The sequence below is a fragment of the Chrysoperla carnea genome, chromosome X, assembly GCF_905475395.1.
Source record: "Chrysoperla carnea chromosome X, inChrCarn1.1, whole genome shotgun sequence".
In the NCBI taxonomy this organism is placed as follows: Eukaryota; Metazoa; Arthropoda; class Insecta; order Neuroptera; family Chrysopidae; genus Chrysoperla; species Chrysoperla carnea.
Window position 1 is genome coordinate 23265186 of NC_058342.1, and position 24021 is coordinate 23289206.

At 31.5% G+C, this 24021-nt stretch overlaps 1 protein-coding gene across 1 annotated transcript in view; it reads left to right on the forward strand.

Moving 5' to 3' along the window:
- LOC123302463 (kinesin-like protein KIF13A) overlaps positions 1-21426 on the forward strand; it is a 39107-nt gene extending 17681 nt beyond the window's left edge. The window contains exons 9-21 of the mRNA XM_044885375.1: positions 144-518; positions 1015-1308; positions 2626-2768; positions 4099-4264; positions 8135-8149; positions 13918-13992; positions 14958-15142; positions 15219-15353; positions 16414-16743; positions 18118-18304; positions 18731-18922; positions 19025-19210; positions 20539-21426. Coding sequence (XP_044741310.1) covers positions 144-518; positions 1015-1308; positions 2626-2768; positions 4099-4264; positions 8135-8149; positions 13918-13992; positions 14958-15142; positions 15219-15353; positions 16414-16743; positions 18118-18304; positions 18731-18922; positions 19025-19210; positions 20539-20636 — 2381 coding nt within the window. The 3' untranslated portion in view covers positions 20637-21426. The remainder of the gene's footprint in view (positions 1-143; positions 519-1014; positions 1309-2625; positions 2769-4098; positions 4265-8134; positions 8150-13917; positions 13993-14957; positions 15143-15218; positions 15354-16413; positions 16744-18117; positions 18305-18730; positions 18923-19024; positions 19211-20538) is intronic.
- The last annotated feature ends 2595 nt before the right edge of the window (positions 21427-24021 follow it).

Below are 24021 nucleotides of genomic sequence, written 5' to 3' on the forward strand. Positions count from 1 at the left end.
CCCAGCACAATTCCAAATTTGGTCAACACACTGCTGCCGTATTATGCCTCTGTAAAGATTAAATTTACCTTCTCAAATAAATTCTGAGACACACTTTACCTTTTCTGTATTATTTAAATAAATTTTTTAATCCTTATTTGTAGATAAAACCGAACAGGATAAAGAACGGGAACAAAGTCTTGTAGATCAATGGGTTAGTTTAACGGAAGAACGGAATGCAGTATTAGTACCATCACCAGGATCTGGTATACCTGGTGCACCGGCTGTATTAGAACCACCAGCAGGAATGGAACCATATGTTCCTGTATTATTCCTTGATCTCAATGCGGATGATTTATCAACTCATCCATCGGGTGAAGAAATTCCAATCAGCGGTTTAAATTCAATTTTATCGAAGGAACATGGCAATAAATTTTATAATTTACATGTTATTCATCATTTAGAGAAGGATGTTTGTGCGGTTGCATCATGGGATTCATCGATTCACGATAGTGTTCATCTTAATCGTATCACAGATCGTAAGTACAAATATCGATTTTCTACCAGTAGTCTAATTGTCAGAGTGGCAATCGACCAGGAAAATCTAGAAATGTCAGATAAATTTTAAATACTGGGAAAGTCGGAAAATTTTAATATCGATCAGGGAATGATAATACTTCAAAAACAGAAATTCGATTGCTGCACTGTTCGAAAAGTGCTTAGTAGGTCCCTCCAACCGTAATTTATCGAATCAAGGAATGACTGTGACACAGCTAAGCCATTTGACTATGTTCGCCTAAAACTCATCAAAGCACAGTTGAGAAGTTTATATTTCACCAATATAAAGCTACGGTTCCGCACCAAAAAAATAAGACTCATGTTATTGTGATAAAAAGGGAGGGGGGAGTAAGTAGAGCAAAGGAAGTGAAGGCTATAATGGTAGTCTTTGTTTTAAAGTTGAAATAGCCTAGCAATTATGTCCCTTCAATAGCCGGTTTTTACTGAAATTATAATTTGGTTTTTTCGTTTTCACAGCAAATGAACGAGTATATTTGATATTAAAAACAACGGTACGATTATCACATCCCGCCCAAATGGATTTAGTATTACGAAAACGTTTAACGTTAAATATTTATAAACGACAAAGTTTAACGGATCGAATAAAACGACGTATTGTGCGCACTGATTATTTAACGGAATCAGGTGTTACATATGAAGTTGTTTCAAACATTCCAAAAGCTAGTGAAGAATTAGAGGATCGTGAATCACTAGCACAAATTGCTGCCACCGGTGAAGATACATCGTTAAGTGATGGAGAAACATATATCGGTAAGTTTTTAAGGTTTTTATACCGTCAGAATGATGGCCACAAGCTCGGAATTTGAAAATTATCAGGGAATATGATTGGTCGAGAAATAAACTCTACAAAAATTAAAATGCGGCACTTTTTATTTCGCTAAAAATACATAATATTTGCCGACAAGTGCCTTCTCTTCTTGATCATCTTTGGAAACTCCACCACTCATTTTAAAGTAAAAGTCAACATACTCAAACACAGAAATCAAGTTCACTTATCAACCAAATAAGTAGTTCTCGAAATGTCGCTGAAAATCTTTCCAAAATTCAGGCTTTTATATGAGATTTTGTGCGTTATCATAGAAACTATTCGATCAATCGTCAAATGCACCCGATTTCTGTATTTCTTGGATCAAAATATCCCATATATCGAATTTTATCAAATTCTGAAAAAAAAAAAATTGTTTGTGATTTTATCGATTTTCGCTAAGGGTTGCATTTGATGATTGGGTGCATTTGACGTATCCGACAGTATCCGAGATATTGTCTAAAATCCCTTGTGAAAAGCGATTTCTAAGATCGATTTCAGAAAATTTCTTAGAAAATATTTATATAATAGTCACATGGATTGAATTTTCGTGATTTTTTGTTTTATTTACTGCAAAAAATCGAAACACCGATACAAATTACTGAGAAATAAAAAATTCGAGTCTATGAATTAAGTTATGGAGATATCTTCGAAATTTTTTAAAATACTGGCTTGCATAAACGACCAATCGTCAAATGAACGATTTTTTTATTTGATAGATCAAAATTATACTATATACCGAATTTTTTCAAATTCTGGAACAAAATTTGTCAGCGATTTTATCGTTTTTTCCTAAGAGTATTGATTTTACTTAATAAAATTGCCAAAAATCGAGAAAAATATTGATAAAAATCAGTCTCGATTATGGAGTGTAGAGTAAAAGGAGAATCATCTCTGTATATAAAAAGTGTCCATAAAGTCATGTGAAATTGTGGTGGCGCTGCCGTAAGCTGATGACGGCATTTGAAAGAAAGTATATACACATAGTATATACACATCGAATCATCAGTGATCATCAGCGCCTTTTTAGTTGGTTTTGGAACTATAATCTAACAGCTTTTTGTGGACACTTTTTTGGTCAAACAGTCATAAGAGATGATTCTCCTTTTACTCTACACTCCATAGTCTCGATAGTAATTCTGATCTAAAAATTTCAAGAATCGGATTCGTTTGATAATTAGATCGTCTCTCTATTAGACCCATCGTCTATTCGGCATTCTGTTTCCTAATCTAAATTTAATTGAATATCGATTTATTTTCAGAAAAATATACACGTGGAGTAAGCGCTGTTGAGAGTATATTAACCCTAGATCGATTACGTCAAAGTGTGGCTGTGAAGGAATTACTCCAAGCTCAAGGTCAACCATTAATGCGAAAAACTGCAAGTGTTCCAAATTTCTCTCAGGTGTGTATTTACACATATTATATTATTTTTTTCAAACACACGATTATTTTTCTTATGTGGGTATAATTTTCTTAAATGCGATCCACGCCACCGCACAGGTTTTGGAACAAAAGAACAATGTTGTAAGTAACAATATGTCTTTGGCATGGAGTCTCTATATTCTCCTGAGTATTTTGAAATTTAGGACCTGTATTATCCCCTTATATATATATTTGTTTATATTTCGCACGAGTGTCTTAATTATTTTTAAGCATGATTTATTTAAGGGGGGAAATTTTTTATTTATTTTTTTTTATTAAATATCGATTAGAAATTTATGCTTTATCATCTTTTGATTCAGGATCGAAATAAATTTTTTGGATATTTTATTTTGTAGAGTAAAAGGGGAGAAGGCGCATGGTTAATAAATGTTTTATACCTTTAATTTCTTTACGGATCCAATAATAATAATAATAATACATAAGAGGGGTACCGTAGATGGGTCCCTAGGGCTCCTCTGTACCTTCTTTGAGAACAACCTGTTACCCGAAGGCGAGACGTCTCCGGGTAAAATTTGCTATTTTAAGCAGATGAAGCTATAGGATTCTATCAAGGCCATACGCCACGCAAAAAGCCCATAGCTTCTCCGCCGGGATTTCTCTCAGGATTGATGGATCCAAGGTTTCGAACCCAAACATTATAAACCTGACGCTCTGCAGATTTCTGCAGGTGCAAATAACATATATTGAGCTTTCGTCATCCTCCATGGGATCATCCACAAGTGGGATAATTAGAGATCTCCATATTTCGAAGGTTATAGTTCAATCGGCGGTATCCTGTCTAGAGTCTCACCAACGTTCTCATCTGTGCTCTAGTGAGTTTCAGATGGGCTTGTCGTAGCCATTTCTTGATTCGGTAAAATTGAGAATAATCGGAATTTTGAAAGATTATTGTGCATGCGTCTTCCTCTATTAAATCTGAATTGATTCTTTGGATGAGTTGAACAAAATTTAAGGTAGTACAAGCGTCAAGGCAAGTTTAGTTCTAAAACTTTATTCCTACTTTTCGTCTTGTATAATTCACCATAAAAATTGAAAATATATATTTTTTAAAGTGTCCCCACTATCGTGCTCATTCATCCTTAATTAGTCGGGTACAACGGGTTTTAATTTTTTGTTTTCAATAACCTATTAAGGTTTTAAGTTTAATTTAAATAGTTTTTTTTTTTTAATTTTCATCGGTTAGATCAAACCTATTTATCCAAAATTGGTCTGGCGCTCGTACATCCTTAATGAAAGTAGATTTCTAATAAAAATATAAAAATCATTCTAATGAAATAAAATTTTTCCAGTTAATGCGATTCGATACAAGCATGGAATCGTTAACGAGTATGGCACGATCGGAGAGTGTAACCGATTTAAATGGCGAAATGATATCAAATTCATCGTCGAGTCGTATACGATCCGCCCCGTTGGATACAGCCGACGTGACATCACCACCCAAACCATTTGGCATTGGTAAGTTTGTATTTATTTTTCAAAATCTTGTTTCTTTTTTTTCTTGGATATATAATTCGATCATCTAAGGCAAAATAAAGGTAAACCAAGGAATCTAACCACTGTACAAACCCAATTTTGATAGTACAAATGCTGCCTCAAAAGTCACATATGGTCATATGTGCGCGTCCTTAGATATTCAAGGTCAAAGGTCGCGAAAATCAAATTTTTGCGAATATCTCGTTTTTTTTGTTTTCAGTCGTATTAACACTTATTATAAAAGTTTTAGAGGATAAAATTTTCTTCATTTTGCCTGAAACTTTTTTTATTATTACAAAATACAAGTAAAATATAAAGGATAAAACGCGAAAATTTATTTTAATTTTAAAATTAGACTTATTTTACTATTAATTTACCAGAAAACAGGCGTGGATCTAGAGTTAAATTGGGGGGGGGGGCACAGACACTGGAATCCGAATTTACACTGGTGAGAACCGTGGACTTTTTTTTGTGATTTCATGTGGGGGCTTGCTTGATTGATTCTAATTTCATACAAAATCCATCTGATAACGGAAATATTGAATTCAGTAGAATTTCGCGATCGTTGACTTGAAAATCTAAGAACGCGCACGCGTGACCATTTGTGTTTGTACTATCAAAATAAAGGTTTGTAAAAAAGTTCAGCTTATTCCGTTAGATGCCGAGATGAAATCCTAAGATGATTGGAGTAATATCTTTTTTTGAAACAGAACATTTATTTTCCGCCAAGCTCATCTCTAGGCATTGGCTTTTTTCTTTTAGGCTTCCGTGATTTTTTGATATCATCATACCAAAAAGAATTTCGTAATCGTAAACAAAGAAATTTTCACATATTTATTTTTACTGTATACTTAAAGATCAGGGCCGTATTCTGTAACAAATCCCTTTTTTGGGGGGAGAAAATTTAAATATTTTTAAGTATACGATGTATTTTAAATCGCGTGTTGAATTCTTTGTTTATATTACTGTGGTAAGCCATTCGGCTTTGATACTAATTCAATACCGGGTGGCTATCCATGTTTTTTTAATTTTTATTCTATATGCTTTGATGTCCACAGTTGAGTTTTTTATAACCAGTAAACTGCTAATGTGTTTTAATTTCACAAAATAAACTGCTCGTTTTTTTTATTTTCTTGTTACATATTTCAATAAAAAAAATATATTTATACTTTCCGGCGCAGCCGCAAAGATTTCAGGTAGATTTCATAATTTTTTCAGTAAAATTTCAGTTAAAATGTTTCAAGTAATGTTTTTCTTTATGAAATCTACCTGAAAAATCAAATTTCTTTCAATCAAATTCTGAAATGTTTTGTTTGCAATGAATTTGCGAGCGTTTTTATTTTTTATTTAACTCTTTTGGTTTTATTTTTCTCTCAAAGTACCCAATTTGTTGTAAGCTTTCAGAGAAAATTTTGGTAATTAGTATAAAACTTTAAGGAGATGATTCATTTTCTTCTCTAGGAGAGTTGACAGTGTCTAATTTTTACCCGACTGCTCGACGTAAAGCAGTGGTTTTTCTCAGCATATGTATGTATGTATGTTCGTTTCTTTGCGGCACCATAGAGACCAAACGCGTGGGTCGATGATTCTTACGTCAATAGATTTGCCTTAATCTTGCGAGTGTCACATGGTAGTAATGAAAATTCACTTTTGTGAAAAAGAACAAAATGAAAATCAACGAAGTGTTAAGTGGGATATCATTGAATAGATAATAGGTATTTGAAATCAATCCTGGAAAATGATCCCGACGGAGAACTGTGGGTTTTCTGCGTGGCGTCTGGCCTCTACAAAATCCTTTAGTTTCATCCGATTTCAATAACGCCTTCTACCAAAGACGTCTCGTCTTCGGGAAGCTGGTTGGTCTCAAGGAGTGCACAGAGGACTCTTGGTCTAGGTGCTAGGGACCCACTTGCGGTACCTCATCATTAAATGGATAATAGGTATTTGAAATCAATCCTTGAAGAGATCCCGATGGAGAAGTGGGTGGAGAAGAAACTGTGGGTTCGAATTTATTTGAAAATGCTTGAAATTTAAAGAATTGAAATTTTTTAAATCCAAGGTTCAGACGATAGAGAGCTTAATAAGGATGATTCCCACCTTTCAAAGAAATCGATCCAGTAGAACTTGAGATATCATGTCAACATATGCACAAAAAAAAATCGATTTCTTCAAAAAACAAATCCACTAGTTTAAGACTTTAACAGTCGTTTTGAAAAATCTCTTATTTTTGAGCGAATGTTAAAACTCGATAGATTTTAGAAACACTTGTCAACTCATCTTGACTTCATTTTATGAAAATATTGTTTTGAAAAGATATTAACAAAAACTACAAAATTTTCCAGGAAGCTTAGAACGTGTATTGATTTTTTATTAAAAAATATAAAATCATGAATATTTTTCTAAATGTATAAAATTTTTCGAATTTTTTATCTTTTGTTTTTAATTAAAGAAATTCATTGGAATAATTTTTTGTTTTTCTAATGAATTGACAATATTATTGGTTATAAAATTTTTAAAAAGAAAATTGAAACGTAAGATGATTTTCATTGACAATATTAAATTTTCATTTTTAAAACCATTCAATCGGTTGTGAACCTGTAGAAACCTACAGGGAGTCAGATATAGAATTTTTGGATCCGAAACTTTGAACCCATCAATATTAGGAGCAAATTCCAATTGAGAACTTACTGTGGACTGCTTGCGTCGCCTCTGGATTGTTTAGAATCTTATAGCTTTAGCCTTAAATAGTATCTTCCAGCCGGGATGCTTCACCTCCAGGTGGATAGTTGTTCCCAAGGCAGAGCCAGATGATCTTCGGCAACCCTTTTGTTGCTATTGCATTATATTTTATACGTTTATTTGCGTACAGGCAAAAACTTGTCGCCTTTGTGATTGTCAGTAACAATTACGCAATCGCGCTGGTCGGCGATGGATCACATCATCGGAAGCCATTTTAATCTTTGCATTTTAGCATTTCAAAGAGAAGTTTTTTTTTTAAATCTTCAGGAAGGTCCATATATCAAAATCTAGATAGTTTGGCCTTTGCTATGGGCCAAATAGGCGAATTATTAGAATCCATCTCTGAGGTGATTTTTGAAAATTTTAAAACTTTGTAAATATTCAACAATGGGTCAGAAACGTATACTCGGGAGTTTTTGAGGTCACTGATCACGATTCCGACGTTAGAATGGGGATATACTCCCCCTCCTGGAGTAGTTCGCCTTCCTTCCCCTTCTGATTAAATATAATACTAAAAACAATATAACATCCAAAATGAATAACTTATATAAACTTTGTGTAACTACCCTCCCCTGCCCCCCGGAGAGGCGGGGATATTGCAATTTTGGACTAGCGGGACGAATTACTTCAGGAGGGGAGATTATATCGAAATTCTGAGACTATAATTCCGAAGACCGAAGTCAAGTCGAAAGCCTAATTTAATGTATAAGATAGGAAGAAGGGCAAGGAAGCCTTAACGGGATTAAGAGGATAACGGAAATGTTGTGTGCGGGTATTTTCTTATTAAGTTGGATTTGTCCACTGAAGTGAACGGATAACGGATGGTATTATAATAAAATTCCTAGTTAATTGAATGGTTTTGACTCGTATTTGTAATATTAAAAAATTATCCGCTATTTGTGCAAATTTTCAACCCCAATGAAAAGCATCTTGAATGTTTCAAAACATTTTTTATTTTTGAACAAAAATACTTTTGGGAAGGGACATTTTTCATATCAAAAAAAAATTCCAAAACGAAAATAATTTATTGTTCAATTCATGTTTTTCATTTTCCACAAAAGCTCTGTTTGCTTCTAACTAATTTTATTTGTTTTGTTCTTGTGCCACATCAAGGCTCCATTCTCTCAGGTAAAATGGAGGCTTGCATTTTGAGATTGCCACACAATGTCTTATGTTTTTTTTATAATTTCTTTTTTTTTTCAAAATTTTCGAATTTTTACAAATAATTCGAGTATTATAATTTTTTTTTTTTGTATGAGACCCTTACTTTACGAGAAAATATAAAAATAAATTTACGCCGAATTCATTCATTTTTTGAAAAAATTTTTCAAACAAAAGTTGTTCTTTATAAAATACTGAACAATTTTCTTAATAATCATTTTTTTTAAATATCGAATAAATTCGACGTTAATTGAAATAATCGGTCGAATAATTGGTCGATTTAAATTTAAATTTGTAACTCCTAAATTTTAAACCTTTTTTAGAATAAATTTTCGTAATATAAGGGTCTTCCGTTTTTTTCTAAATTAGTAAAACTATAACAAGCTAGAATAACTAGCTTATGTTTGCCCTCATTCTAGAAAGGAAAATTGTTGAAAAATTGATAATCATAAAATCGAAATGTAGAAAAAATGTAAAAACAAAAATTCTAGAATGGGGTAAAATATAAATTTGTATTTATCTAAATTCTAAATTTTTTTTTAATGTCGAAATCATTCTAAAAAATTCTATAAAAAAAGAAATAAAACTATAACCGTAAAATAGCTTGATTTGGCAGAATGTATTTGTGTTTTTTATTTAGCAAAAAGATATTTGAATTCAAAATTAAAAAATTTGTAAATTGATGCTTACATATTTTGGACGCCGTAACGTGGAAAAAAGGGTTAATTTATGGCAATGCCTGTAAAATTATTGAAGCTTCTACTCGGGAAAGTTTTGTTCCCTATCCAGATAAAACTCAAATACTAAAAGTTGTCTTACGAGTTTAATTTTCAAGTTGTTTGGCTTCAACTCGGGAAAGTTTCGTTCTCTATTCAGATAAAACTTATTATGCAAAATAAATTCGAAGCAAAAATCTTAAAAACCTATTAAATCTTACAATTGAGCCATCTGAAAGTCTAAGGGAATGAAAATTTATGTAGGGGAAAAATTTGCTTGGCCGTGACAATAACCTCTTAAAGGACCTCGCACGACTAGATAAGAAAATGAATTTCTGTGAAAATTTTTCAAATCGCCCAAAAATGTTCTTCGAACCGTTCTGATCAAAAGCTCTCAAAACCACAAAATTTTTTAATTAGTAGTTTTCTAGCTGCGATAGATCAAAGCTACACATATATTATAGTTTATTATATGACTACCGTCTTAATAATGATACGTCGTACAACATATAATAAACTAAACTATAATATATGTGTAGCTTTGATCGCCCCTTGCTCGAAAAAAACTCGTTAAAAAATCTGGTTTAAAAAGGTTTCACAGAAAGACATTTTCCTATCTAATCGTGCAGGGTCCGTTCTAAACGTTGAAATGAAATGGCTGTACTACGCGAAATAATTTGGAAAATTAATGAGGCTCACCTCGCCTACGTATAACATAACATTGTGGGCAACCTTACTTATCATAAATGTAAATTAACTTTACTCATCATGAAATGTACTGATCTAAAATCAATAGGTCTTGGGTTCGAGTCCCGCCTAGGTGTATGTATTATTTTTTCACATAAAGTATCGATATAAAAATTGTTATGTAAGCTTCAATTGACAAATTTTAGCATCTGTAGATTTACAAAAAATAGTTGCGTGTTTTTTTTTGTTCTCACCTTACCACGCATGCGTTTTTTTTTTAAATTATTATTTACTGACTCAAAATTGTGACAAACATACACAAAAGTTTTTAATTGTACAAAGTTTTACCACAAGAGAGCACCTGCGTTAACTTTATTTTTGTGTACCCTTAAAAAACTCCAAAACAAAACACATTATCCAAAAAAAAAAAACAAAAACAAATACTGCTGTAATTTTATGCTTAGAAATTTAACAATTCCGAATTTTCATAAACCCTTGCCACGAAAAAAATAGAGCAAAAAACCCTTATTGAGTTCGAAATTCTGTAAGAACTGTAAGAAATCTGAAATGGTAGATTTTTGTAAGAAAAATTGTCGATTGAAATTGATTGGAGATCTCAGAAGGTTACTACTTGCAAGGCTACTATGGAAGGAGATGATGCATCGACGATGACGTTTCGTCTCGATGTGACGAGTTGTTTTCAAGGAAGGTTTGGATCCATCGATTGTGAGACGATTCCTCGCAGAGAAGCTGTGGGCTTTCTGTGTTGCCTCGGGTCTTGATAGAATAATGTAACTTTATTTTCTTAAAATATCACTTTCCACCTCGAGACGTTTTGTCTCCAAATGACGAGTTTTTTTCAAGAAAGGTTTGGACCCATCGATTATGAGAACATTTCTCAAAGAGAAGCTTTGGGCTTTCTGTGCTTCCTCTGGCCTTAATATAATCCTGTAACTTCATTTTCTTAAAATAGGATTTTCCAACTGGAGACTCTTTCACTCCAGGTGACAAATTCTTTTCAAGGAAGGTTTGATAGAAACCAGCTTTTGCATCCATTTCAGATTTCGAACGTTTCAAATTATAAAAGTATCGTTTAGAAAAGTTTCATATAATTTCGAGTAGTCCCATTCCTATTAATTTATTGCTACCGAAAACCAAAGTGACATGTTTTTCACTGATCATTTTCCACGCTTATTCTCACTTTCATTTTCAACATTTCTGATAAAAACTGTTTTAAATATTTGTGATTCACTCGTCTTGGCACAACACGTCTTGGCACATGATTAAAAACGATATTTCTCTAAAAAATTTTATATTTGGGTCTCTAAGAAAGGTCATCGAAACATACGAAAGCGTATGTCAGCGGCTGAAAAATACTGGGCTGAACACGCTCCTGCTTTTGGAAGAGTAAAATAATCCATTTAGTCCGATCCTTGAACAGAAATTATGTATTTTAGGTAGAATTAGCATTCTACCGACTTAGGTATTAGCATATAGTACAGTCGACAGGTAGTTTTAAATTGAAAAGGGTCGGAAGTTAATGAAAAAGTTAAATGAGTATGTTGTTCAGGGATTGTTAATTAACATTTTATCAAGTTTCAGACCTCGAGAACCCTGTGCAAAAAGAGGAGGAGGGGACATTGCAAAATTTTCAATCTTCCTCCGGTTTTTTCTCAATAACTTTTTTCTAACATTTGAGAAAATGTTAGTTAACCGTCCGTGGACAACATCCCAAAGTTTTATTAACTCCCGATGTTTTTCCACTTAACTTCACTTTTTCCAACTTTTAGACTGGATTAATATTTCGATGATTTTTCTTGAAAATTCAAGAAAAAGTTATGCTCTGATACATGTTAGATTAAATCAAATTTTTACATTTCGAAATTTCATTTCAACTGTAACATCAAAACAATAACTTATATTACTTAAAAAAAAAAAGTTACAAAAGTTTTCCACGATGACCACATATGGATCATAATAAATTTCCTCCGAAAGTTTACTAAGTGATCTTGACGATAATTCAATATAAATTTTCTTTAGAAAAGTCGATGTTTCATATAAAAAACATTTGAAATTTAACTTTTTAGGGGAATCCCCGGACGTTTTCCTCCCTAATGTGTGTTTGTTTAATTAAAAAACTTTTCCAAAGAAATTTTGACTTTGAAATCATCAGATCCGATCCATATTTTGGAAAAATCATATTTACTTCAAAAACTTGATGGATTTATTTTTTAATTATAATTTCTAATATTAAAATCACAGTAGAAACAAAAATTTTATAAAAAAATTCGCATGAAAACGTTTAATATTTACTGTAAGAACTTTGCGCTATTTAAACAGATCGTGAGAAAATTCTATTGTTTTTCTTAGATTCAATGCATGCTGCAATGCTCAGGGTTGTATGGAACCATTCACGAAAAATCTGTAATATTCTAAATCATTGTTGTAAATTCCGGATCTTCTTGAAATATTGTAAAATTTCTTCTAAAAATTTTGAATATTCTAGATCATTTTTGAAAATTTAAGAGAAAATACGGAGAAAAAAAACAGATAATAACTTAAATTTCGATTTCCCCGAAATTTCCTAAATATTTCGACTAACATGTAGTCATCATCAGTATGAATTAGCTAATCGAACCGTTCAGAAAAGAACCAAATGACCAAATTTTACTCTGCACACTTTCAAACAATAAACTAAAAAATTTTTAATTGGGAATCAACAACAGTTGCAAATTTTTTGAAAAGTCGGAGGACCTTCGAAATGGTGGTTTTAACCCGGAGCTTTAAATTATTTGGGATGTTGCTTTCGTGTAAGAAATTTTCTACTCTGAAGTTGGAATAATTCATCATTCACAGGCTTCAAAAAGTTACTTTGAAGCTTTTCCCTGAGTTTCCGTGATTAACTTCAGCAGTTGAATTTTAGAAAAACAATACGATTATGAACGGAAAAACCGAAATATATTTCTCAGGATAATACGAAGCGTAAAGTTCTAAATTTTGTAATTGGCATTTTTGACTATAAAGAAATTTTCTCTTAAACAATTTTCTTAAAACGAAACATCTTCACAACTCTTTGCATGTAATTTGCAATTTTTGAATATTGAAAATTCAAAAATTTTCTGTAGCAAGTGCTCTTATAAATATTTTATAACGAAAATATGTATTTATGTAGGATATTTGGTAGATGTTTGGATTGGGAAATTTTGATTCAGGAATTTGTTTCGAATTAAATTTATTGAAAATGAGATTTTTCTTTGATTCTACGAAAGAAGATCTATTCTTTATTAAAAATGGCGAAAAAACAAGATATTTCAATATAAAAAAAGGGTAAATTGGTGAATTAACACTAAATTGTAAATTTACTGCTAGGTCAATTTTGAGTGGCTAAGGAAGTGTTTGAAGCCTTACAAACCACAAAAAACATTGTATTTCGAAAAAATTATGTGTTTACTTATGCAACGCACGTAAGAAGTTATACTTCTTACATAATTACAAATATAATAATTTATAAATAAAGTAAATAAATAATACATACTCCAGTTAACCTATAACCTATTGTGTTCTTAGCTGACACTTAATCTGTCATCTAACTATCCTTGTCTATTATGAGTGACATCGCCTAACTTCATGATATTCAAAAATTGTAACTAACTTCAACATGTAATTTTTATGCCATCTTATGCGCACGCATTATAAAATTATCTTTCATCATTTGTTCATAACGCGCCTAAAGAAGTTCTTCAATAAAAACTTCGATACTAAAGGAGAAACGGATGTTGGGAAATCGAAACTTAGATTGTCAACACTCAGGGGTTATGGTGGTGCGCAAATCATTAAAAAACTGCGAAAAAAAAACGGTTTTTCATTCGAGAATATCAATTCAAAATTATTAAAATCTACTCACGCTTTTAAAATGCACCCCAAACTCTTTTTCATTGAGCTGCATAAGTCTATCATTTCGAGGAAAATGTGAACGACAACAAATCATATTGCGCCTTGGAAATTGAATGAATCGAAAGATGATTTTATTTTAATGAATTCAATTCTAGGAATTTAATTCCAGAATCAAAATTATCGAATCCAACATTAAATAATTTTAGTATTTAAGTCAAATAAAACGATATATATCTGACAGACAATAGGTATATATATATATATATTAAGTGTGATCTGCGTCTGCGTGGTTGTAATGTTTGTAGCTGTGTGGTGTAATGTGTGTGATTGCTTTAAAAATAAAGTGTTTTTATATATTTACTTAAAAAAAATATTTTTAACTTAAAATTTATTTTAAATAATATTGTCTAAAATATGGTACTGGGCGTTGGTTTTCAGCTCGTCCGACTTTCCTAAATCTGAATTTAAATCTCAATTCTTTGAGGCTTCAGCAACCACCTGGCGCGGCAAAACGTACGTCTATAAAAATTCTACTTCAAAATAATTCTGTCAACGCACGCTGCTATCAAAAAAAATTTCCTAGTCAGCGATTTTTTTTCGTTGTCATTATTTTTTTTTAGAATAATTTTTGTTGCATAATAATTTTTTGTATGTTTTTTTTTATTCATCGATAATTGCGCATGTGCAGTTATATATAATTATACTTATGCGCATGCTCGATAATATTTAACAGGTTTACACACCGAACGCTTTAAAATTTTTATTTTTTTGGAATAATAATTTTTTGATTTTTTAATTCCAGTTATTTTTCTTACAGTGCGGTTTCTTAGCTAGAAATACGGTTCATTTTGAAGTAAAGCTTGAAGTTAAGGAACACATTCTATATTCGATTTCTATAAAAATTGTAAGGCTCAAAGTCAATTTTATAAAGATTGTCCATAAAACCCCTATTTAATTCATACTTGATTCGGGGAGACTATCGACTTTTATATATTTTAGGGCTCTGGGCGAATTTTCAGACCTTTTTTGGTTAAAATATAATCATAGAGAGTGATTCCATTATTATTTGTAATTTTTGGGGGGTAAATTGGCCAAAATATGGTCGTAGCTAACGAAAGCCCAAATATTTGACTAAAGGACTAAAAAATTCGTAATCTACTTCCCAAGAAATTCAAAAATCAATGATGTTTATTCGGCGACACCCAGGGGTTAGATTGAATTTTTGGGGAGTCAGTTTTCACTTGCTTTATTTCGGAATGGATCGTAACTGTAATTTTTTTTGCAGGCGAGGAACCGTACTTTTTTTTTTACAGTAGAACTTCATCATAAAAAAAAAACTGTAGTTCGAATGTGAAATTTTAATTTTTTTTTAAAGCACAAATTTTTTAAGCTTTGTTATTTAAAAAAAGTTCACGTAGATTGTATAGTTTTTGAAATAAAAATTTTAACTTTTGTTTTCTGTTTTTGATCAAAAATAGCGTCACCAGCTGGTGTTAAAATGGGCTTACGCATGACAACACTTCATGAAGAGCAAACAATTCATCCGCCGGTTTCGTTGTCTGAATCAATATCAAATATGGACTTTGATAAAGACGTCGATGATAAACGAAATATGGAAGATAGTCATAGTGAACCAGAATTTTCTGAGTTCGAATCATATCAGGTAAATAATATTTCGATGTTAACTAGCTTTAACCGAAGGGTACATTTTCTATATTAATTGTTTTTTTCTGTTCTAGGGCATGACAACAAAGGCTAAACAGCAAGTAAAAATGAGCATGCCATCATCTAGAACTCTCGATTCATTGCGAGAACTTCAAGAAAGTAAGACATCTGGTTCACCTTCAGTCACATCCAGTGGTTATGGATCTCAGGTATTTCCATTATTTCAAATATGATTTCGGGCGATAATGTAGAAAATATTCGATAAAATTTTGGGTTCTAAGGATATTTTAGACACAAATAACCCAAAAATCCCATTCATTCATGGATATCGCATTGACAAAGAAACAATTTTGTTTGACTAAGTTAATTGTTGCAATACTATCTATAGACAGTGTCGATTACGCAATCGTTTGTATTTTTTACGTCATGTAAGTAACGAAAGATAATCACTCTTACATACAAAGTTATCTTTCCTCTCACTTCTTCAATGTAACATAATATATGAAACGTATAAATTCAAAATATATTTGCGCCCTCACGGGTAAACACTGATGTTTACGAAAAAATGTTTCAAACAAAAGTTCTTTGTTTTTTTTATAAGGAACATTATTTACACTTAAACTTTTGTTCTATCTCTAACGGTTTTACAAAATGGGTCTTACGGACCCAAGATCCAATCGGCCTATATTGCTCGTATATGAATTCTAAACCTCACTTTTAACGTTCTAAACACGCTACACAAATTTCAGCTTGATATGTCTTCGTTTTTGAGTTATTGTGTCAACAGACAAACAGACAGACGGACAGACAACCGAAAATGGGAGAATTATGTGATTCTATAAACACCTATCTTGGGACTAAACTTAGTTTACCTTGATATATTTCATATATACATGGTATAAAAATTCAAAAATCACGTTTTTCAAATTCAAAACTTAACGATTGAACGAGTATTTTACGATACATCGCTTTTCGGTGTAATTTTTTGTGTTCAATTTCGAGAAAGCTCAGGAAATAAGGTAATTTGATCCAAAACATACAAAAATCCTATTCGTTTGCTGATTGCATGCATAGTCTGAGATATCCTCCAAAATCCAATACAGAGACCGATTTCTCGAATCGATTATTAAACGTACACTCAGTGTCACAAAAAAACACGGACTATATATAGTACTATGTGCAATCCGTGCATTTTTTGTGACACTCAGTGTACCCTTCAAAACTCGATTTTTGTTATCTTGAAAGTAACAAATATTTGTATTTTTTTAGGCTGTTTCATCGAGTAATTTAACACTTGAAGATTCACTATCAATACGCAGCATTAGTGTGGATGAAACTCCGCCACCGACAGACTTACAACCGGTAACGGAACTTGTAACCGATTGTACATTAAATGAGAACGACATAATCGTTGACGATGGTATTGAAAACGACAAAAATGATCAATCAGCCGATGATAATTCAATGAGCAAATCATCTTCAGAGATCACCGGTGATTTGAATAAATCACAAAGTGGTGATTCTGGTTCAGATAATCGTGATTATGATTCAACTTCAGAAGGAAGTTCAGTTGTTAAAACTAAATTACCACCAGGAAAAGTAAGTAAAATTCGGAATTATTTTAGAAAATTGCATGCTTAGATTTTTAGGATAATTTGGTAGATTAAATATACAGGGGTGTTTTTTTGGGAACAATCTAAATTAAAATTTCTGCCGTTTGATAAGTATTATATTGGATTCTTTCTTTTGAAAGGAAAGAATCCAATGTAGATATAATCATTTCTTGAAGAATTCCAATCATTATCGGTTTCAGCTAAGTTTTCTGACATGGTCTCGAAAATTTCTTCCGAAATTATTAGGAAGCGAAATTTTTCGAAATTTTTATCAGATTTTATTATGTAAATGCAGTAGATAGATAGGGTGGTCAAAGAAGTGGTGGTAAAAAAACAGAATTTTTTTAGAATTTCGTAGCTAATTGGTCAAAACGAAATTCTTACAATTTCAGTTCGTCTTAATTAATCTGTCTGTTTTAAAAAAACTTAAAACTTTTGTAGCTCTTAGACTTGTTACCGGAAACCTCAGATTTCAAAAAACTATGGAAAAATCCAATCATTTTAAGACTCATAATTTGGACGGTAAATCATGGTCTGTCTAATCTCTATTAATCTTTTCACATTTGATGAAGCTAAATCACTATTTCTACCATACCATAGTTTATACCAAAATCGTGAGCTGTAGCTGCTTAAACTTATTATTTTTAAAACTTCGCTCAGTGAAAACGAGTTCTTTTTTCGTCGAATCTTCCATTTTTAAAAACCGTAAACTGCCAGTTGTCTGTCTTTGCTTTTCAAATAGGCAAACATCAAAATCTTGCGTTAATATTGGAACATCCAAAAAGTAAGACAAATTATCACTCTGCTGTTTTAATGCAATAATTCTAAAACATCTTGTATATTGATAAATAGTAAGTAACCTGGAATTCTAAATTGAAACTACTCCAAACAGGTCAACTTTCTGTTTTAATTAGTACGAATTATTATCGCTAGCTGGCAGGGTTGCAACTCCCAGTTACCTAAAATAAATTGTATGTACAGGTACTGTCATCTGGTAGCCTAAATTGGAACTAAATAGGACAGCTTTCTGTTTTAATTTGTACAAATTACTATCGTCAGTTGGCGGAGTTGCAACTGCCAGCTTTTAATATTTGAATAACACTTAAAAACAATTGCTAACGATTAAGTTTATTTTGTTAAAACTTCTACCCTCTAATACTTTTATCTGTGAATTTATTCTGGGAGGTCGGAAATTATCGGGAAATTTTGAAAGTTAATTCTTATGGCCCATTTTTTGGCCCTGTATATATAATTAATGACTAAAAATAATTGCACGATTGAATGATAAATTTTTTTAGATTGTAAACATTTGAGTTTAGTTGAGTAAATCTAGTAAATTGACTAATAAAATCACCCGTAGGTTGTACGAAGACGTAAATCAGTTACTAAAACATCAACAGCTGCCCCCACACAACGAGCATCTTTCCCATTTTCACGAGCACATGTATATGAAAGTAAGGTAGCTGCACAACGTATGGAACAATTTTCCGATATGGCGAACGAGACACATAACAGTGATTTAGATTCTTCAGCTGAACGACTTGAAGGTTTGTTCTTTTTTTGTATTATAGAATTTATCGTATTTATTTCGTAGTTAGGGCACAGTTTAGAAATACAAGTATCTGGATGACCGAGCTTTACTCGGTATTTTTTGAGTTAAAAACACAAAAATTTTATGATTAAGATAAGAACCATTTAAAATGTCTCCACACAAATATCAATTTGAATGTCCCGGTAATATACTTTAACTCGCCGCCAATAGATGTCAGGAAGAGTCATATTTTGCAGTCAATGTTTCAGGTTTTCTCGAAAACACGGATAAAACGACTTTTTCTAAAATTGAAAACAAGATCGTGGTAGGGAAATCTATCTCCAGGAATAGGCTCACATCAAGCCTAGTTTTATTATAATTTACCCCTTTTAGTGAAATGTTGGGAAAGTTTTTTAATGGAAATTGTTTTTTATTTGTTTAGAAGACCATGATGCAAATAGCTTTGGTTCAAGACCAGACTTGAATCGAATAACAGAACCAATACCAGATTGGGTTGTAGTTGGTGAAAGTGTATTAATTCGACCCTATAATTGGGCTGGAGTGATTGCGTATGTTGGTAACACTGATTTTGCGGCTGGTACATGGATCGGTGTGGAATTAGATGCACCAACAGGTAATAAATTCATCAAAATATATAATTAACAACTAACATGGTTAATTCTTTAAATACGCCATGTAATTTTTTTGCTAAAACTATTTTTATTGTGATTTTTAGGTAAAAATGATGGAAGTGTACAAGGTGTCCAATATTTTACATGTCGTCAAAAGCATGGAATATTTGTACGTTCGGATAAATTAATACAGGATCGTCGTGGGCGAGCAATGCGCACTTACAAGAATGAAGTTGCTCAAAATAACAATCGAAATTCATCATCTGGTATGAAGCGTAGTCAAAGTCGTGGTATGTACAATTTTGTTTCAACAAGTTTACAGAGTGTTCCATAAAAAAGATACGCTTAAAATAAAAAATAACTCTCGTTAAAATTGCTGAGGGAAATTGTAGATTTTATCGAAATTCATTATTTTTTTGATGTCTTATCTGGTTGGTTTTGCGTTATACTCCAGGGTTCACTATTGTCAACTTCTCAGCCCCTTCCTCCTTTTTATGTCGAAATATCTAGCTTTTTAGGGCTAGTAAGGCTCTACAGAACTTTACAGCCCTTCCTTAAAAGAAATGTCTTTTGGAAGTGCCAACTCTTCTTTTGACATTGAAATATCATATTATTCGCGGATTTTAAGGTTTTGCGCACTTCCATAGCCTCTCCAAATTGAATTAGAAGGTTGAAACTTTATGCGCCATTTTAATGAATGTTTAGAAAGTGATTTTTAGTATTGTCAATTCTCTTCTCGCCTGTATGTGGACATATTTCATGTTTTCTAAAATATGAAATTACAAAATCCCATTTCAATAAAAAGCAATTAATGAAGGGAGAATATGACCTTAGTTTTTTTTATGCCTATTTGAACTTTGTCAGTGTTCACACAACTTTATATACCGTTGACAGGGTGAAGATGGAAATTTCAAAGCACTGTATTATATTTTATTAAAAAACTAGCCCCTGATCTAGCCACGCGTTGCTGTATGTCTAAAACGGATGTTGTTAATAATGCATTTGTGTTACACAAAAAAAAAAGATTGTTTGAGGGAAATTGTATAACTCTCATCGCCATCTATTGGAAATTTATAGAACTTAAATGAATTAAAACCTTTCTCTAGAAAAAGCAATTGAAACACATCGCCCTCTGTTAAATATTTTAATTAATTAATAATAATATTTTTTTGAGGGAATGTATGACTTTCATTCTCATCAGTTGAAAATTTGTATAATTTAGAAGAGAATTCAACCCTGTCTCTAAAAAAAGAAATTGAAACACATCGCCCTCTGTTTAATACTTATATTAAATGAAAAAAGGATTGTTTAAGATGTATAATTCTCACTACCATCTATTGAAAATTTACAGAATTTAGAAGTGAATTCAACCCTTCCTCTATAAAAAAATCTGAATTGCGCAATTTTAAGTTGGACCATAAAATACACATTTACTAAATTTCATTGAAATCGGTTAAGTAGTTTCGGAGATTAGCATAAATGAATATAATAATACGAGATTTTTATATATTTTTATATTAAGATTGTACTAATTTTTATGGATCACTCCGTATTTATTTGATTTTTGTTTAAAGACGATTCTTTGAACTGAAAGTTTTTTCAATTGTAAAAAAAATAGGTGAAGGATTATCCACAATTCATCGATCACGTAGTCGAGGTGAAAATTTAAATTCAATTGATACACGGTCTATGGCACCCAATACACGTGCCAAATAGGATCAACTCAATCAACTCATTCAACAAAAATTATATATATATAGATATAAATATCAGTAAACAAAATAAATATCTGTGGTGATATTTCAAAAAAAACCAATTTATATATCGACAATTTTTTCTGAAACACATTGTAATCGTTCGTTCGAGATCGTCAACATAGATGGCAGAGCACCGCAACGAACATTACCTTAAAATAAAAAACTTCGCATTCCAAAATAATGTTTAAGCAAAAAATAAAACTAATTTTAGCCTACACAGTTAAAACCGGTTATAATGACATCATTGAAGAGACCGTGACAAAGGTTCGTGATAAAAAAAAATCATCCTTTTTCGAAGAAAAATGAACGATCGATCGTCAAAAGACAATATGGAACATCAACAGGTCGGGAAGAAGGGAAAGAAGATAAAAATCCCCCGATACGTTTAAGAAACCAAATTTTCGTGGATCTTTTCACGAAAAGGTTTTCATTTTTCTTCGAAGAAAGATGATGAACCACCAAATGAGCCCCCAGTAACATAATTATTACTGGTACTTAATTGGTAAAGTTGTTCCTTACAAAAAGTGATTAAAAGTTCAAAATAAAGTGAATAAAATTCGAAATTAAAGTTCAAAATAGTAAATTTTGGTCGTTATATACGATTAATTTAAATGATGGTTCGTTGCTATAAGCGATATGTCGTTTAATTCGATGTTTTTATTCACATATGTATTTGTATTCAGTTTGGATCTTGCCAAAATTCGTCATAACAACCGATTTGTCGTTATAAGCGATGTCGTTATAACCGATTTTTGACTGTATTTACAATAATATTATACTAGTCTTGTGAGAAAAGAGCAAATTTTTTGGAAATAATTTGCTTGAAATTTATTATAATTAATTTTAAAATAATTTTCTTTGGCATAGGAGGAAACGTAATTTTAAATATTTTTTGCTATAGTTTAATTTTTTAGGTTCTTTTTAGGAAAAAAAAAATGTTATTTCGTTTTTAAAAAGCAAAACAATTATTGTTGAATTTATTATTTTACGCAAACTGCCGTTTTAAAAAAAAAGTATATCGTTTAAGTTTCCTCTATATGGAGGTGGTTACAGTCTAAGAGCTGCCAAAGCAAAATTCCAAGCAATTGCAATTGCTTGCAAGAGGAAAAAAAATCAGACAAAACGTTTGCTTAAACGAACTCCCAGTCTTTTGGAAATGTCGTAGATTTTGGATATAACAGCTCTTCAGACTATTTAAAATGTGGCTTGATTTGGGTAATCAAGTGATGGGAGATATTTTTTGCAATATTCAAGTATCATCGAAAAATTTTCTTCAGTCAATTAATAAATTTTAAGTGTGTAAAATTTATCGAATTTTTCGCCACATTCCTTGGAAAATTTCGATTTTCTTTTGAAATAATCATTGAAATTTAAATGATATATTTTTTTTATAACAACATTTTGCGTTGTAGATATAAATAATAGTCCAGGAGCCAATTTTATCGATTTCTTATGATTAAAATACATTAAAAACAATCTTGGTCATTGAGACACGATCAATTACGAATAGTCCACGTAGGAAAAGTGAAATAAACTCGCCGCACAGTAAAAAAAATTGAACTTGATTTAAAAAAATCGAAATCAAAGAAATATTTTCGATGTAATAACTCAAAGTGAGGAGAATCTCTCACTTTAATTCACACATATTTTGGAAAAAAAGTATATGTAACTCAAATTTGGGAATAAACAAATTCGGCCATTGTCCGAATTTTGTATTTATTACAAGTTTTGAGGTAGTTTTTATGCGTGTAGATAGTTGAATAACGAAATATTTTAAAGTGTGCTAAGGAAAATGGTTTTTGATAACCTTTCAAGTCCCCTCGTAAGCAATATAGCGATTTATCAATAGAATATCTAGGGTAGAGAAGACCTAAAATTATACAAATTCGGTTCATTCGACCAATAGATGAGTAGTTTTTCGATGGTTTTTTTCTTATTTACGACTACTGTGACCATCTTGAAACATGTGTTTTGAATTCGTACCGAAATCGATACAATTGTCTCTTGTACTAAAAATGTTTTTATTATAAATAAATCAAAATAAATTATATTTTTTTTTTTTATTTAAAAAAATAATTTTTTTAATACCGAATATAAATTTAAATACTAAAAAGTAAAAAATAATAATTTTACACGCGTTTTTACATTTTAATGCTATGTTGTGATTTTTCTTGTAAGCCTCTTGTAAATAGATATCAAATAAATATAATATTATTAAAAAAAAATGGATAAACTTAAAGAAAATTACAAAAAAAAAAAATTAATAAATAAATAAATCAAAGATAAAATTAATTTTTGTAGTTACTTGTGGTGAAAATGAGTGTAAAAGCCTTGCTTTAATAAAATAATTGAGGATCGTCTTAAGATATTCGACGCCTGTGGGTTATTGCACCTTTTTTTAACTAACTAGGCCCGTATTTCCATCTACTATGTAGTCCATAATTAGTATGAATTAGCTACTGGAGTAAATTATCCTTCGAGAGAGCTATTTTCTTGAGTCATGCACTAAAAATCATCCTTTCGTGAAGAAAAAATGAAAACTCAGTTGTTAAAAGACAAACTGGACCATCAAAGCTAAGTTAGCGGAGAGAAGTTGATACGTTAAGGAGCGGATTTGTTGGTTCTTTCACAAAATGCTCAAAGTGGAATTTACAATTTAAATTGAAGTTTAAAATCGGCGCTGGCATACAGAGACGATTTAACCATGTTTGGACGCTCCAACTTGAGTCTTTGGGGTTCCAGCTTACCTCTTAAAGACCTTGATTTCATTTTTCCTTGGAGAAGTATGATTTTAGTAAAAGAAGCATCAAATGAGTCTCGAATAACACAACATTCATTGGTAACTAATTCTTACTGGTGCTGACTATATCATAAATAGAAATTTTCGATTTCCGGTGCCCTGGGGTTTATAGCCCATTTAGTCCTGTAATTAAGATGATCCTGAAAATAATTTAAAAAAATTATAAAATAATAAAACAAGGCAGCTTTCCAAGCTAGTTTGTAGATGAATTTTTTTTATTTATTATCGTAGTTGACAATCGTATTTAGTTGTTTTTTCTAGGAAAAGGCACAATGAACATACCAATGTCTCGTTTTCTTTTTACTTTTTGTGTATAGTTTTTTCAAAGGCTGCTAATTAGAGCAGGCGTTCTATGACATAATTTTGTTTCGAGGTATAACATATCATCAAAAATTAATTATAACAAGCTTTTGGAGCACATCCAGATTCTAGATAGATCTACGACCAGACAGTTATTTTTTACCACGCATTTAAGAATTTTTCAGATTTTCTGAAAGAAAAATTAAAAACGTTTTGAGATAATTGTCAAACGCATTAGTCCTAG